The 15715-nt window shown below is 67.9% G+C and overlaps 2 protein-coding genes across 4 annotated transcripts in view; one reads left to right on the top strand and one right to left on the bottom strand.

The window, feature by feature from the left end:
* Positions 1-8821, bottom strand: part of LOC114903952 (basic proline-rich protein-like) — a 9604-nt gene extending 783 nt beyond the window's left edge. The window contains exons 1-9 of the mRNA XM_029237174.1: positions 8814-8821; positions 8321-8767; positions 7898-8081; positions 6933-7129; positions 5721-6144; positions 5112-5191; positions 2438-2679; positions 1263-1645; positions 1014-1068 (exon numbers count right to left, since the gene is read on the bottom strand). Of these exons, the coding sequence (XP_029093007.1) occupies positions 1014-1068; positions 1263-1645; positions 2438-2679; positions 5112-5191; positions 5721-6144; positions 6933-7129; positions 7898-8081; positions 8321-8767; positions 8814-8821 (2020 nt within the window). The remainder of the gene's footprint in view (positions 1-1013; positions 1069-1262; positions 1646-2437; positions 2680-5111; positions 5192-5720; positions 6145-6932; positions 7130-7897; positions 8082-8320; positions 8768-8813) is intronic.
* The window catches only part of JAG2 (jagged canonical Notch ligand 2), a 15341-nt gene continuing 6587 nt past the window's right edge, over positions 6962-15715 (top strand). Inside the window, exons 1-13 of one of the 3 annotated variants that reach the window (XM_029239110.1) lie at positions 6962-7017; positions 8785-9036; positions 9195-9255; positions 12622-12752; positions 12861-12980; positions 13130-13243; positions 13420-13533; positions 13650-13763; positions 13848-13894; positions 14002-14172; positions 14963-15113; positions 15216-15368; positions 15443-15556. In XM_029239110.1, coding sequence (XP_029094943.1) covers positions 8820-9036; positions 9195-9255; positions 12622-12752; positions 12861-12980; positions 13130-13243; positions 13420-13533; positions 13650-13763; positions 13848-13894; positions 14002-14172; positions 14963-15113; positions 15216-15368; positions 15443-15556 — 1507 coding nt within the window. In that variant the 5' untranslated portion in view covers positions 6962-7017; positions 8785-8819. Of the gene's footprint in view, positions 7018-8599; positions 9037-9194; positions 9256-12621; positions 12753-12860; positions 12981-13129; positions 13244-13419; positions 13534-13649; positions 13764-13847; positions 13895-14001; positions 14173-14962; positions 15114-15215; positions 15369-15442; positions 15557-15715 lie in introns of those variants that run through there. The other 2 variants (XM_029239108.1, XM_029239109.1) reach the window with 2 other exon arrangements.

Genomic DNA, 15715 nt, shown 5'->3' with positions numbered 1-15715 from the left:
GGCGGAGCCGCCTGGGCCCTTGGCCAGCCTGCGCCCGCCCTGCAGTTTCCTGGATGCCCGGGGGCGGGGGTGGGGGGTGGCAGCTCCGGCGGGCACCGGGGGACCTGGGCCCGGGCAGACCTCGGGCACGTGTGCTGGTGGCAGCCTTTGCTCCTGGCCCAGATCCGGGGGGAAGGTTCAGTGGGCCCTGGTGCAGTGATTCTTTGTCAGGCTCTTTACACCTTGCAGTCTTGGGTTTTTGGTTTTATTCTTTTGTGGGAGGGGGTTAGAGCTGGCCTGTCAGGCAGGAGCCTTGGGCCAGAATGCTGGTAGGGATGTGGTTCATCACCGTGGGCTGCAGGGAGCTGTGGTTGGGCAGGTGAAGGCTTCCTGCTGCCTGATGTGGCCCTCCCAGGTCTTTGTGCTGCATGCAGGGAACTGGGTGGGGGCAGGGATGAGAGAGGACCCTGTAAAGCGGGGCCTCGGTGTGCAGGAGCAGGTGCCCGCAGCTGGGGTGGGTCTGGCTGTAGCAGGATGCCAGGCTCCGACTGAGAGGCTGTCCTTCTGACTAAGGACCTTTGGCTGGACCAGCCAGCGGGAGCCAACAGGAATATGTCCACCTGATGTCTTGGTTCTGGAAGAGACGGGAGGTTGAGGCCGGGCTGGTTGAAGTTGGGCCCGACGCCCTCCTCCCCGACCCGGCTCTGAGCCCTGTGCTGGCACCTTCTCCTCAGCCTGGGCCGGGGGCCTCCCCTGTCCTATTTACCCCCTTCCTGACCCCTGGCTACACCCCCCTGGGGCCACAGCCCTACCCCCACATACCTGGCTGGTCTCTGGGGTCTTTCTTGACCCTGGGGCCTCAGACGGGGAATGTGTCCCTGGGGTGGAAACGGCAGGGGCGGCCTGGGAGGCCCTGGGCGCGGGGATGAGCCCAGCCCCCTCGCCCCCGCAGCGGCGCAGCAGGCAGGTCTGAGCAGGGCCCGCAGCCTGTCATCTGCGCTTGGGCCGGAGCCAGCACGGTTCGAAATCGCTACCTGAGGATGTGTTTTCGGCTCGAGTTGGCAGCAGTGGCCGTGGGGGCAGGGAGGCCTGGAGGAATGTGGCGGGCCAATGCGTGTCCCTCAGGCGCTCGGCCCCGCTGGCCGGCCAGGGGTGGAACGGGACGGGGCAGGCCCTGGTCTCCCCAGGCAGGAGCCTGCAGACTGGGCACCGGGTCCTGGGCCAGCTCCCCTCCCTTCCTCCTGCCCCCAGCTGGGTCCTCTCGGGAGGAGCAGGTGGCCCACCCTCCGGTCGGGGGTGAGGCTGGGGGGCAGCCGTGTGCTTGGGGGGCTGCGCTTGTCCTCTCCTCCCTGCCAGTAGTGTGGTCTGGCTGCCAGGCCTGCAGCCGGTGTGGCGATGCCAGCGCACTGGTATTTCCGCTCGGCCGGCAGCAGCCCTGGGGCCACACTGCCTCTGCCTGCTGCAAGTCCAGCTCCATCCCGTGAGCTGGGGCGAGTTTGGAACCCAGTGTGCCCACTAGGGCCCTTGACCCTGACCGGAGAAAGTGAGGACTGTGTTTGGTGCCCTGGGGACCGAGGAGGAGGCCGGGCCTTGCCTCGGGGCTTCAGGTGGGTGGGCTCCCGTTCAGGACCCTGGAGTAGGGGTGTGAGCAGGGCCTTGAAGGTGGCTGCAGGTGCACGGGTGTGGGGAGCCGCCCTCCTGCACCCAACCCAGGCCCCTGGAGGGGGAGGGCCGGCAGCTGGTCTGCGCCTGCCCCAGTGACCCTCAGCCAGTCCCGAACGCCCCCCTCCGCCGCTGCCCCAGGCCTGGTCGGGGCACCCTGACCTGGCCGCATGGGCCCGGGTCCCTGCGCTGTCTACCGCCTGTGGTTTCAGGTTGGTGTCGGGCTTAGCTTTCTGGAGAGGGGCGTGTCCAGGGTCTTGGAGGTGAGAAAGGTGGGGTCAGCCTGGGTGTGAGGCCTGCCTCTTCTCTCCTCATCCGGCCCCATGGATGTCTGTATGCGTCCCGCTGGTCCCCCGCAGGAGGTAGGTGATGCCGTGTCGGCCCCAGCGCCTGGCCTATAGCTAGCAGGGCGGAGGCCACTTTTGGTCACGTGTGTGTGCACGTGCGCACGCGTGAGTTCTCTCTGCGTGTGGTAGGTGGCCATTGGGGGTGTTGGAAGGGCCGGGTGGGGCTGGCCGATGGAGGTGCAGTGTGGCATCGGGGGCCCTGAGTGAGGGGGCCTGCTGCCTAGTTAGAGGCCACACCTGCCTACTTGGTTTACGTTCTGGTAGATGGGACCCCAGGAGCTGGCCCACAGGTCGAGGGTCCCTCTCCTGGAGCGAGCCCTGTGGGTTCGAGGGGGTGGCTGTGTATGGTGGCACAGATGGGGTGTGGCTGCTCGTGAAGGCCAAGCTGGAGTCGTGAGGAGAACCGAGGTGGGCCTGGGCCTGATCCCGTTTCTGACGGTGTAGCCAACCTGAGATCGTGGGCCAGAGCAGGTCCTGGGACCTGGCCGCGTGGTGCAACTGTGTGGGCTTGTGGACGGGGGACAGGGCTGCAGGGCTCAGTGCCCAGCCTGGCCTTCCGGCTGGCCTAGTCTCCCCGCTTCCTCGCTGGCTGCCCAGCAGAAGGCCGGAGCCCCTTGCGGGGTCTGTGATGTGCTCAGGGGTGGGCAGGGGACTTGGGCCAGTCGGGGGCATGCACACCCAAGGGGGAGGTCTGCCGGGATGTGGACACAGGGCCCAGCCCCCCCACGTCCAACTGCCAAGGGGGCTTGTCAGTGGCACAAGCCCCCATCCCAAGGTGGGCCAGGCCAAGGTCTGTGCCTGGGAGCGCCTAAGCTGCCCTGGGTGGTGTGTGGCACCACCCTCCGTGTGCTCCCGACCCCCAAGGAGCTGGGGACTGGGGTGGGAGCTAACGTGGACCCTGACCCCTTCCCCACACTGCTCCCGGGGCCTCCTCTGCCCCCTTCCTCTCCATACCTTCCCACTGGGGCCCTGGGGTCCTGCCCAGGTGGGGCTTGGCAGGCTGCACCTGCTCCGTGCCGTCACCTGCCCTGTACTTCAGGGGTCTTGGTCAAGGCTTTGATACTGGGGCAGCAGGGCGGGGCTCTCGGGCAAAGTGGGGACACCGGGAGGGCTGCACCGGCCAGTGGAGTGCTTGGATACGGGCGGGGGGTTTGTCCCTGGGCCTGAGAGGTGGGTTGGGGAGCAAGGCTGCAGCGTGGCAAGGAGGAGCTTGCTGGAGGGTGTAGGCAGCGGCTCCTTGGAGGGATTGTGGCTTTCAGGGAGCCTCTCAGGGGTAGTGTCTGGCTGAGGGCAGGCTGGGCCAGCGAGGGGTTTCTTGGTGGAGACAGGCATCTCTAATCCTCAGGCCTGAGCCAGGGTCCGCATCCCCCCAGACCCCAGGTACACTGGGGTCCTCATCCCCCAGGCTACCGTGAGCCTGGTGTGACCAGGGTCGACCTGACTGTGGGCTTTGCAGCCCTGCAACGTGCGTGTGATGAGGTGTCATGAGACCGTGGGCTGCCGGCCCGCAGTGGGGTGGGAGGGGCACGCCCAGGCAAGGCCCTGTCTGGTCCCTGGTGCGGAGTGTGGGTGTCTGGCTTCCCTTGTGGGGAGGCCTGCGGTCCGCTCCTCCTGCGGGGGTGCCGGGGCCCAGCGCCTTGAGGGGAGGTGGCCCCCTCCCCTCCCTGTCGGGTGACAATGGAGGCAGAGGCTTGGGCCTTTCTGAAGCTCGGGTTTCAGGAAACGTATCTGTGCTTAGAGCTCCTGGCGCCGGCGTGAAGCTCTGCTCCGTGGGGGGCCGGGCGTTGATGCAGGGTGCTGTGGGAGAGGAGCCGGGGCAGCAGGTCCAAGGTCTGTGCTAGGCCTTCTTGGCCTGGGGTGTCCTGGGCCGTGGGGTGTGGCACATCCGGCCCCACGTCTGCCCTGTGCCATTTCCATGTCTGTGGGCGGCTGCCCCATCATCCTTTCTGGGGGGTCAGACAAAGGGTTTGGACCTGGCCTTGGGGGTGGGCCAGGAAGAAGGCCGTGGTCGGGCTGGGATTCTGGTGTGGGTAGGTCAGGGCGGGCTTCCTGGAAGAGGTGTGGCTGGGTCTTCAGGGATTAATGCCAGCCGGCTGGGTGGGCCTCTCGAGGTTGGGCAGGCTGGTGGCCCAACTGTGCCTGGCCAGGGGTGTTCCCCTGCCTGCTTCCTAAGGAACCTGCCCCCGGCCCCTAGCTGTCATCAACCCTGCCCAAGCACCCACCCCCCAGCCCGGTCCCTGGGATGACAGTGTGCCCTCCGAGGCCTCCCGTCCAGGCCTGTTGCCTTTTTCCTGTTCTGTAGAGACCTGGGGTTGACAAAGCCCTGCCGGGCCCATAGCCCACAAGGCAGCAGCAGTGGAGTGAAAGGTTGCCATTTGCAGGAGGGAAACTGAGTCCTAGAGGCCAGTCGGGAGGAGGAGAGGAGGTGCCGCCCCACCCAGTGGCTCAGGTTCTCTCTGGATGACTTCCTGCTGTCCAGGTGTAGGGAACCCAGCTGGCGGGCGGTGGGGCCCTTGCGGGTGGGCGGGCAGCACATGTCCCCGCGGGAGCAGGTAACCGGAGCCCTGGGCTCTGGCGAAGGTGGCGGTAATCCTACCTGAGTGGCTGGCGTGGGGTTTCCTGGGAGCCAGGAGGCGCTCCCTACTCCCCGAAGCCCAGGTGTGGGGAGGTGGACTCCGGCTGCCCCAAGGGGTGAGCACCCTGTGGGATGGGTAGCCCGGCCTGGGGCGTTCTTCCACCTGCCCTACTGGGGGCCTTGACCGCCATGGTCCCGCCCTCTTGGGCGCAGCCCGTGTCAACTTCTTGCTTCCTCCTGTGTCCTTTATAGCCCATTCTGCCAGGTGGCCAGCATGACTGCTGAAGCCCCGTTGGTCTCTGGCCTCATTCAGACCCACCTGGCAGCCACCCACTTTGCTCCAAAGCGTTAGCACCAAGACTGGCACAGGGGCTGGCAGCCCCGCCGTCTGACTCTGAGACCCCTGTTCCCACATCCCTGCTCTTCCAGCCCGAGGCCCTGCCACATGGCTCCTTCCCGTACTCTGCAGCCTCAAGCCCAGAGGCACCCTCTCCGCGGCCTGCCCTGACCCCCTTTTAGAACAGCAGCTCCGTGCCCCGCTGACTCACCCGTCCGCCGGGAGCATTCCAGGCAGTGGGATGGAGCCGTGTGTGGACAGGCCCAGGGGCAGGGTGGGCGTGCTGGGTACCTGTGAGGAGGGCGCACGCCATGGGGAGCCCCAAGAGGGATGAGCAGTGGGGGACATGTGGACAGAGCCCTGGGGGTCACTGGGGCTCCTGTGAACGGGGGTGTGGAGGCCCCAGTGTCTGCCGGGAGCCCTTCTGGTGGAGATGGGCATCCTGGGCACGGATCCTGATGGCCTGGCAGAGGGCGGTGGCAGGAGTGAGGGAATGGGTTTCAGGGAGACTGAAGAGGTGGGATTGAGAGCCTGGGGACAGCTCCATGGGGGCAGGGGGCGGGCTTCTAGAAGGATGGAGGGTGGTTCCCCGCTTCCCGCTCATGCTTCTTGGGTGGGTGTGGGTCCTAGGGTGGCGGCTGTGAGCATGAACTCCTGCGGGTCGTCCAGGGGTGTCTGGGAGACAGCTGCTGGGGGGCTGGGCTCAGGGCAGGGGCAGCGGCGTAGGTGAGCTGAGCGAAGTTGAGGGTGGGCACGTGTGTCCTGGGCCCTGAGGCCGTGTCGTGGGAGGGGTGGGAAGAGGAAGGGCAGCTGGAGGCACGGGGTAGGGGACAAGAGGAGGGTCTCCGAGGGAGGACCGCGCTTGGGTGTCCAGGGGCTGTGGGTGTGATTGGATGTGGCAGGCAGCCCGCGGGGAGCTGCCTGGGGCCGGGATGTGGGGGACGGCAGAGCCAGGGCTGAGTGGGGTGGGGTGCCGGCAGGCAGCTGCAGGGGCGAAGAAACCAGCCTGCAGGGGCTGGGAGATGGGGGTGCCGAGGGTGGGGAGGCGTCTGGCCTCCCCAGGGCAGTAGCCCTCGGGCAGGAAGCCGGCCAGCCCGTGTCCCAGACATGGCCCTGTCCTGTGAGCCCCCAGCCCGGGTGGGGCTAGGGCCGGGTGGGTGGTAGTCGGCACCTTTGTGGCTGGCCCGAGAGGGGGCCGAGCAGCGTGGAGGGGGGAGCCACGGAGGGTCCCGGCCGGGGAAGAGCTGGGCAGGGAGGGGTGAGGCGAGGCGCGAGTTTGTGCCGGGAGCGACTGGCTGTCTTCACGGCAGGCGGGGTGGTGGTGTCCTGGGGCTGCTCAGTGATGTCAGCCCATCATTCACCCCATCATTTGCCTGGTGCCCGAGGGCCGGATGGTCTTGGGGGCAGGGAGGGGGAGAGAGCATAGGCTGAGGCTGCCTTGGACAGTCCCTGGGCCTCAGTTTCCCTATCTGTGCAGCAGGGGCCGCTTTCTGGGTCTTGGGTGAGGCAGGCTAGTGGGGCAGACATTTACTGTGTCCCGGGGCGGGGGGTGTGGGGGCGGCACCAGCGTCTGGGCCTGCCCCTGCCGTCCCGTGGCCTGGTGACGGGGCATCGTCCCTCCCGGGCAGGCTGGGGGTGGGACCTGCTGTTCCCCACAGTGGGTTGGGCCCCTGTGAGCTGCCGAGGGGCCTCCCGCTCAACCCCCTCTGGTCCCCGGCTACCTGGCACCCCTGTCTGCAGCTGCTCCAGCTGTGCCCACCTTCTGCCCGCTGCTCTGTCTGGGTCACTCTCCCTTCTCTCCGTCCTGACCCAAGCCGGTCAGGCTCGCTGGTGGGCCACGAAGCTGCGGGAGCCGCGAGCTCACACCCCCTGAGCCTTCGTGACCCGGAGGGGCAGTCCTCCTCCAGGGGGTCATCTCGGGGTCTGCTGAGGAGACCCCTCCTCAGAGCCGAGGGATAAAGTGGGGGTGTGGCCGAGGCATGGTGGTGGTGGTGGTGGTGGGAGGGTTGGGCTGGGGCAGGGCCTCGGGTACCTGACGGGCCCCTCCCTGTGTCCGCAGCGCTCCTTCACCCTCATCGTGGAGGCCTGGGACTGGGACAATGACACCACCCCAGATGGTGAGTTAGCCCCGGCTGGGTGGACCGCTGCCTGCAGGGCCTCCCTCAGGGCACTGGGAGGCTGACCCCCTCGTTCACGGAGATGCACGTAGCCAGGTTCCTGGTCCTTTGCCTGCTGGGGACAAAGGCCCACGTGGCAGGAAAGCTGCCTGTACCCTGAGGATCTTTGTGCTGGTTCCCTTTTTGCCCTGGCTGCGAGGAAGCTCTGCCACACTTGTGATTTGCTGAGCTGCGCGTGCACTGCCCTCCTCCCCAGTCTCAGCTTCCTCTGTGTTGTTCTGATGGGCGTGTGTCCTCACTGAGGGCCGAGGGCCGCACCTGGGCCTCCCCAGCGCTCCCGTAGCCTCCCGCTGATGCCCAGACCCAAGCCTGTTCTTTTGAGGCCGGATCAGTGGTGCAGCAGAGCGGTTCGCTGCTGAGAGCTCTCTCTGGCTTTCTGAGCCCCTCTCTGCCCATCTGCCCTGGAACTTGGGGCTTGGTGGCCCTCCCCCGCAGGCTCACCTGGTGGCTGGCCGACCTTGCACGGCGTCTGCGGGGCCCTGTGGTGGTGGGGCAGAGAGGTTTTCCGTGGACAAACGAGGAAGAGCATTTGCGTGCACGGCCCTGAGGCAGGAGTGAGCCCGATGCATCTGGAGAAGAGCACGGGGCCCTCGTGGCAGGGGTGGAGGCAGCGATTAGGCCAGCAAGGCCGGGGTCAGGTCGCGGAGGCTTCGTGGGCTGGCTTTCTCCCGGAGCGGGGTTGCTCAGGCTGCTGCTGGAGGGCGGGTTGCAGGACCGGCGTGGAAGCGGTTGTGTGAACGCAGGTGGCGGTTGGGGGTGCTGGGACCAGGAGCAGCCTGCGGGGTGAGAGGGGCTCCGGTCGCTCTGAAGGCCAAGGCACGGGGCTTGCTGGTGGGTTGGACGTGGTGAGAGCGGGCGGGGGTGGCCTGAGCAGCCGCAGGGCCGAGAAGCCGTCTTGCGGATGGGCCGGAGCACAGTTTGGACATGCTGCGTTTGGGGGCAGTGTCACGCGGGCAGTTGGATGCCGAGGCAGACCGAGCCCCTGGGTCCCACAGGTGACGACACTGTGGGGACGCAGAGGGGCCGCTGGAAGCGGCGGTCAGCGGGGCTGGGCGGGCGTGGGGACAGGCTGCCCAAGGCAGGAGTGTTCCCCGGAGGAGGGCGGGGATGGGTCGGCCCAGGGAGAGACGCTTCAGGGAGGGGCCTGGCCTTTCCTGTAGCTCAGGGGTGGGGGGGTGCACGGGATCCTTAGCCTCTTATTGCAGACTTCCCCGAACTGGTACGAGCGTATAGGGAGACGTACCACGAGCCCTGTGCCTGTGGTTGCCAGCTCAGGGCGCTTCCGCCCACGCGGCAGCTTGGTTTGAAGGGAGGCCCAGCCATCGGGTCGCTGGATCCGTGCGTGCTTGGGGCCGAGAGAGGCTTGTTTTCAGATGAGCGGTAGTGAGCGGTGCGGTTGCTGCCGGGAAGGCCCTCAGAGAGAAGGGGTCCCGGCAGGGGCGGGAGGGTGGCCAGCGACGTCCACTGGTGAGGGGTGGGCGTGGTGCCCGGTGGGGGTGCCGGTGGGAGCAGGGCCGCGGGCTGCGGGGCACAGGCGGGGTCGCCTGCGTTAGCGGGGCAGGAGGCCCCTCTAGCCCCGCGCTTCCTGCGGTGGCCCTGCTGTCCCGGCTCTGTGGCCTGAGGCCGCTGGCCGCGTGGTTTGGCGGGCTGTGCGCCTCCGAGGAGGATGTGGTGGCTGAGCCGGCTGACTCTGCCGCCCCCCCCAAGAGGAACTGCTGATCGAGCGGGTGTCGCACGCGGGCATGATCAACCCGGAGGACCGCTGGAAGAGCCTGCATTTCAGCGGCCACGTGGCACACCTGGAGCTGAAGATCCGTGTACGCTGCGATGAGAACTACTACAGCGCCACCTGCAACAAGTTCTGCCGGCCGCGCAACGACTTCTTCGGCCACTACACCTGCGACCAGTATGGCAACAAGGCCTGCATGGACGGCTGGATGGGCAAGGAGTGCAAGGAGGGTGAGCGGGCTGTGCAGGGCCACGCGGAGGGGCCGCGTGGAGGGCTGTGCGGGGTGCCACCTGGAGGCCCCCCACCCCCACCCCGTGCCTGCCTCAGGGCTGTGGGGGCCCGTGCATGGCTGGCAGCAGCGGCGCCTCTCTGATCTCTCTCTTTGCAGCCGTGTGTAAGCAAGGATGTAACCTGCTCCACGGGGGATGCTCCGTGCCTGGGGAGTGCAGGTGAGTGAGTGCCGGGCGCCTGCCCCTTCTTTGCTCTCCAGGCACACTTGCTCCCTCAGCAGGGTTTGGCTGAGCGCCTGCTGTGGACGCGGTGCTGGGGAGCTGGGTGTTGGGGCCGCAGTGAGTGGGGACACGGGCCCTGCTCCCACGCAGCTTATAATCGGCACAGGGACGCACGTGGCCTCAGAGCCTGGGCGTGCCCGACAGTGATAGCCCCACGAGGACAGGGGTGCGGGGGCCTGGGGAGGGGGGCGGCCAGGGCCGTTTCACGTAACTTGGTTGGGACGGTCTCACACAGGGGCAGAGGCCGGGAGGCAGAGAGCCGCCCGAGGGCAGGTGTCTGCAGCACAGGAAGTGCAGAGGGCACAGCGGCTTGTGCTTGTGGGGGGAGGACAGGGAGGGTGGTGAGTGTGGGGGGGGACCTAGAAAAGAAGGGGTGCTGCTGCAGGGTTTGGAGCTGAGCGAGGTGGGATGGAAGGACCAGAGCAGCTGCTATGTGGGAGGGGCCAGGCTGGGGAGGGGTGTGTGATGGTGACGGTCCAGTGGGAGGTGGAAGGGTGGGCAGGTCCTGCAGACGTCCTGGAGTGGAAGCGGGGAGGATCGGGGAGGACCCCAAGCCTTCTATACCCTGTGCCACTGGACACAGGGATGGGCTCAGGTGCAGCAGGCAGGGGTGAGAGCAGCAGGTGCCCCGCCCTGCCCTGCCCTGGGTTTGTGGGGAGAGGCCTGGCCCGAGACACGGATGGGCCCCTGAGGCACACGGGCGGTGCTGACAGCCACGGGGGGGCAGTTGGAGAGGAGAAGAGGTCCAGGAGCCGGTCCCAGCCTCCTGCTGGTGACAGTGTACGATGAGCTGGCAGAGGCCACCGGGCAGTGACACAGGGTTGGCCGGGGGTCAGAGGGAACCAGAGAGCGAGGGGTCCCCGCAGCCTCATGCAGACAGTGGAGGCCATCGGAGACCTTGATTGGAGGGAAGGTAGAGTTGCCGGCTTGGGCAGGGTCTGGTGGCTGTGGGAAGGGAGGAGTAGTCCTGCCAGGTAGTGAGCAGAGAAGCGGGGGTTGGGACAGCTGGAGGGGCGGGGCCAGGCTTCGGAGCCCGGAGGGCTTAGAGCAGGGCTCTCTAGGGTGTGTGAGCAAGGGTGGGCGCCGCGGGTGCGTGAGGATGGCCCGGGAGCTGGGCCTGGGGGACCAGGTGGGTGCTCAGGGGCGAGCCCCTGGGAGGGGCCTGCACGTTGGCAGAGATGCGCAGGTGCGGGGAGTGATGCCTGTGCCCCAGCCTGGGGTCTCACTCATCCCGGGACCCCCTGGAGGGCGGCTTTGCTCCCAGGTGTGTTTTTCAGATAAGGGCGTTAAGCAGAGAAATTTAATAACTCCCCCGTTGAGTTTGGACAGGGAGGGCAGTGTTTGGGATCCGGGGGCCGGGATGGGAGGGTGACCCTCCGCTCGTCCTGTGGTGGCTTTGGCCTGGGAAGCGGCATGTGGAGCAGACCCGCCAGTCCCAGGGCAGGGAGGCGGGCAGGCTGCCCAGGGATAGGCAGGGGGCTAGGGCTGCACCCACCCGGCCACTCACTCTGCCAGGTTTCAGACAAGTTGAGTGGATCTCCAAGTGGCGTGGGGAGCACAGTGCCGGTGAGAGGGCACCTGGGGGCCTGGCGCAGGGTGGGTTCATGTCTTGAGGGACAGGTACCTCCAGGAACCAGATCCTGGGTGGGAGCCTGAGTGCAGCACTGCTCCCTGCCTGGGGCAGGGCCCTCCCCTGAAGCCCTGCCCTGTGACCTGTGTGGTGGGCATGAGCCCTGGGACTCCGGGCAGACGGGTCCCCACCTGGGTCGTGAGCACAATGGGGCAGGGCCGTGCTAGCGGCTCTGGGTGGCCGGTGACGGAGCAGCCGGGTGGGAGGAGGGTGGGAGAGGCCCCCCCTCCACTGCAGTGTGGGCTGTGCAGGAAGGCGCGGAGGGGGCGGGGGGTGCGGCGTGGGACGCTTGGGACAGAGTCTCTAGGTGAGCCCTAGCCGCCTCTCTCCCTGGCCTGTGGGTGAGGCCCAGCTGCCGCCCGTGGCTCAGGGCTCAGGTTTCAGCGCAGGACAAACCCCCACCGGATGCTGCGGAGATGGCCGTGCCTTCCTGCCGTCTCCTCCCTGGGCTTCTGGGGCCAGGAAAGCTGGGGTAGGGGGGGCGTAGAGAGGGCTGCCCCACCCAGGGCCGGGAGCACGCCCGAGGGACCCTCGTGCTCCCTGGCAGGGGTCCCCCGCAGGGAGGGTGGTGGATGGGGGCGTGTGGCCCAGGCCGGCACACACACCGCGCGCCCCGCCCCCGGGTACGGGGGGCTGGAGGAGCCCCTTCTCACCGGCCTTGGTTTCCCTGTCCTGCATTGGCTGAGCTGGCCAGCGTCCCTGCTGGGTGCCGTGGGCCACAGAGGCGGCCCGGGAAGGGCCGTGGCTCTTTCCTTTTCCAAAAATAAATCCACGTGGTGGGTGATGGCACGGACGTCGCTCCATCCTGCAGGACGAAGTTCTAGGGAGGGTCCCCTGGGGGTCATGTCCAGGGCCTGAAGGGCAGCCCGCCAGGCCCTGGGGCGTTTAGCACAGGGTGCTGGTCTCTCTCCCCCGAGAGCAGTGCCCCCGGCTGGCTGAGGTCCGGCCCTCGCTGATGGCCTGGGCGTCTTTCTGCCCCTCCTCTTGAAGGACTTCCCACAGAGGACGTTGGCCCACAGCTCAGGCAGGGCCAGGCCTCAGTGTCGTGGCCTTGGAGCCAACAGGCCTTTTGAGGCCATTTGCCGGGGAGCGGGTGACTCTAGCCCAAGAGCTGCCCTGAACCTGGCTTCTCTCAGGGCTGGACTGGGGCGGCCTGTGGGCCTCAGTGTCCCCATCTGTGAGATGCGCCCGTGGTTGGGCCTCGTGGAGAGAGCAGTTACTGCCCTTGAGTCCCAGGTGAGGTCACGTGCTGCGCCCACGGTTACCGGCTGGGGCCAGGCCAGGAGTCCTTTCCTGATGCCCCGCTGGCCCACGCAGGCCTGGCAGCACCTGGCCCTCTCATTCCTGGGGTCCCGGCAGTGCCTTCCTTTCCTGGCGCTTGCTCTCGGGGCCCTGCTTGGGGTGAGTCCCAAAATAGCTCCGGGAGGAGTGACTGGACAGCTGCGGCCAACCGTGCGAGGCCAGCGGCCGGGAGTGCCGTGACGGTGCGGGCTGGCCGGCGGGACCGTAACCCCCGCCTGGCCCGGGGCCCGTTCCAGTTCAAAGGCTGAGGCTGCCGGCCCTGGGCGGCCCATGTGACTCTGCGCCCGTGTCCCCAAGCCACCCTGGGAGCGGCCAAAGCTCCCGGGGTCCACTGTTACACACGTGGCCTCACAGCCCTCGGCTTTCCCCAGGTGCAGCTATGGCTGGCAGGGGAGATTCTGTGACGAGTGCGTCCCGTACCCGGGCTGCGTGCACGGCAGCTGTGTGGAGCCCTGGCAGTGCAGCTGCGAGACCAACTGGGGCGGCCTGCTCTGCAACAAAGGTGCGCCTGGTGGGCGAGGGGCGGGTGGCGAGGCCCCAGGTAGGCGCCTCGGGGAGGTAGGGAGCGAGGGGCTCGGTCTGCTCCCTGAGCGCCCACCCCTGCTCCTAGACCTGAACTACTGTGGCAGCCACCGCCCCTGTACCAACGGGGGCACGTGCATCAACGCGGAGCCTGACCAGTACCGCTGTGCCTGCCCCGACGGCTACTCGGGCAAGAACTGCGAGCGGGGTACGTCGGGGCCGGGAGCTGGCTGGGCCCACCTCTCTGGCCTTTTGTGTGGCAGGCACCCCCCTGCTCCCACCTCGGGGCCTTGGGGGCTTGGGGAGGAAGGAGGGGGCCTGGGCCGCCACACCCACTTCCCGTGGTTCTCAACACAGCCGAGCACGCCTGCGCCTCGAACCCGTGTGCCAACGGGGGCTCCTGCCACGAGGTGCCCTCAGGCTTCAAGTGCCACTGCCCATCCGGCTGGAGCGGGCCCACCTGTGCGCTTGGTGAGTGCCCACTCCAGTGCCTCTGGGGCACTCAGCCTGGCACCTGAGGGGTCTGGAGGGTAGGGGTGGAGTGGCCGCGTCCATGTGGGTGGCAGTGGTCAGGGGAGGGGTGACAGGAAGAGCCAGGCCCGTGTCCCTCCTTCCCGCCCCACACCTCTTCCTCTGATCCTCTGCAGACATTGACGAGTGCACCTCCAACCCGTGTGCGGCAGGGGGCACCTGCGTGGACCAGGTGGACGGCTTCGAGTGCATCTGTCCCGAGCAGTGGGGGGGAGCCACCTGCCAGCTGGGTGAGGGGCCCGCGGGGCGCGTGTGTGCATGGGCTGTGCACTGGGCATGCGCGGCTGCTGCGGGCGCCCAGGCGAGTGGGGCCTGGGCCCCATCGCTGCCCTTGTCTCGTTCACAGACGCCAATGAGTGTGAAGGGAAGCCGTGCCTTAATGCTTTTTCTTGCAAAAACCTGATTGGTGGCTATTACTGTGATTGCATCCCGGGCTGGAAGGGCACCGACTGTCATATCAGTCAGTACGGGTGGGGTGGGCGGGCGCAGGTGGGCGGGGCTGGGGGAGAGGGAGTCCCAGCCGTAACCGTGCCTCTGCCCGCAGACGTCAACGACTGTGGGGGCCAGTGTCAGCACGGCGGCACCTGCAAGGTGAGGGCCGGTCCGTGCCGTGTGCGCACGTGGGGGGAGCGTCAGGGAAGCCGCCTGCGGGGGCAGCTGCGGGAGGTTCACCCCCCCGCTCCCCCCACTCCCCCCAGGACCTGGTGAACGGCTACCAGTGCGTGTGCCCACGGGGCTTCGGGGGCCGGCACTGTGAGCGCCAGCTGGACGGATGTGCCAGCAGCCCCTGCCACGTCGGCCTCTGCGAGGACCTGGTCGACGGCTTCCGCTGCCACTGCCCCCAGGGCTTCTCGGGGCCGCTCTGCGAGGTGAGGCCTGCGTGTGCTGCCTGCCTCCCCCTCCTCCAGCCGCTGCCCGGGTGGCCCGTCCGAGTGGCCAAGAGGGGCCACAGTTGTCGTCGGCCCTGCAGAGAGTCCGGGCTGCCTTTCTGGGCAGGGGCAGAGCAGGGTCGCAGGGTCACTGCTTGTCATGATGAGCCCCTCCTGGTGGGGTGGGCCGGGAGCCCTGGCCGGTCAGCCGGCTGCCCCAAGCCCTGTCTGTCTGATTCCCACAGTCGCTGGAGCACCTGGGCCCCTGAAAGAGGGGCCCTAGGGTGGGGTGGGGCTGCCGCACGCGGGTCTGAGGAGAGGCTCGCGCACCCACCGCCCTCTGACCTGCCCTGGCCGTTGCAGAGGAGACTAGTGGGGCTGCAGGGGTGCAAGGGGCGGGTCTCCTGGCCAGCAGGCTTCCTGGGGCCCAGGATAGAGGTCCTGTCCAGCGCTGTGGAGCCTGGCGGTGATGCTTCTGGGAAGGACCCACGGACAGGGCTCAGGGTGGCCCTGGTGGCTGGGGAGGGGGGCCCGATAGCTGGCCTTCCTGCCAGTAGGAGGGGCGAAGGCCGGATGCAGCGGAAGAGGGCTGCCCTGGAGGCGAGGGTGGTGGGAGGGGCCTGGCCAGGCTGGGTCGGGCGGCTCTCTAGGCTGTGGCTGCAGAGGCCTGGCTGTCTAGTCCAGGTGGGGCCTGGACCTTGGGGTTCCTTGTATGGACGCCAGCGAGGCCTGGCTCATTGTCCAGCGCCAACAGTAGGGCCTGGGCTCTCGTGGGTGCCCCGCCCCCTAGGTGGATGTTGACTTCTGCCAGCCAAGCCCCTGCCAGAACGGGGCCCGCTGCTATAACCTGGAGGGCGACTACTACTGTGCGTGCCCCGAAGATGTGGGCGGCAAGAACTGCTCCGAGCCCCGGGAGCCGTGCCCTGGGGGGGCCTGCAGAGGTGGGTGCAGTGTGGGCGGGGCCTGAGGGTGTGGGGTGGGGTGAGGTGAGAGGTGGGTGGGGTCTGCAGAGGTGGGGCTGACCCCTCCCATCTCTGTGGCAGTGGTCGATGGCTGCGGGTTCGAGGCGGGGACCAGGGTGGCCCGCGTGGCCCCCTCCGGCGTGTGTGGCCCCCATGGACACTGCGTCAGCCAGCCCGGGGGCAACTTTTCCTGTGTCTGTGATAGCGGCTTCACAGGCACCTACTGCCACGAGAGTGAGTGGCTGTGGACCGGGGGCTGGGAGGGGGCCGGGAGGCCTGGGGACCTGGCTTACGCCCGCCTCCTGCAGACATCGACGACTGCCTCGGCCAGCCGTGCCGCAATGGGGGCACCTGCATCGACGAGGTGGACACGTTCCGCTGCTTCTGCCCCAGCGGCTGGGAGGGCGAGCTCTGCGACACCAGTGAGTGGGCCGTGCTGCCCCTCCCTCGGGCCCCACGTGGCCTGTCACCGGGCACCTCAGCGGCCCCAGGTGGTCACCGGCTCCACGTGGCGAGCTGGTGACCAGAAGCGGGGTGTGTGTGTGTGTGTGTGTGTGTGTGTGTGTGTGTGTGTGTGTGTG

Source organism: Monodon monoceros, unplaced genomic scaffold, assembly GCF_005190385.1.
Source record: "Monodon monoceros isolate NGI ecotype Baffin Bay Population unplaced genomic scaffold, NGI_Narwhal_1 Super_Scaffold_21, whole genome shotgun sequence".
Lineage (NCBI taxonomy): Eukaryota > Metazoa > Chordata > Mammalia > Artiodactyla > Monodontidae > Monodon > Monodon monoceros.
The sequence above is the reverse complement of the archived record's forward strand: the minus strand, read 5'-3'. Positions and strand labels throughout refer to the sequence as shown.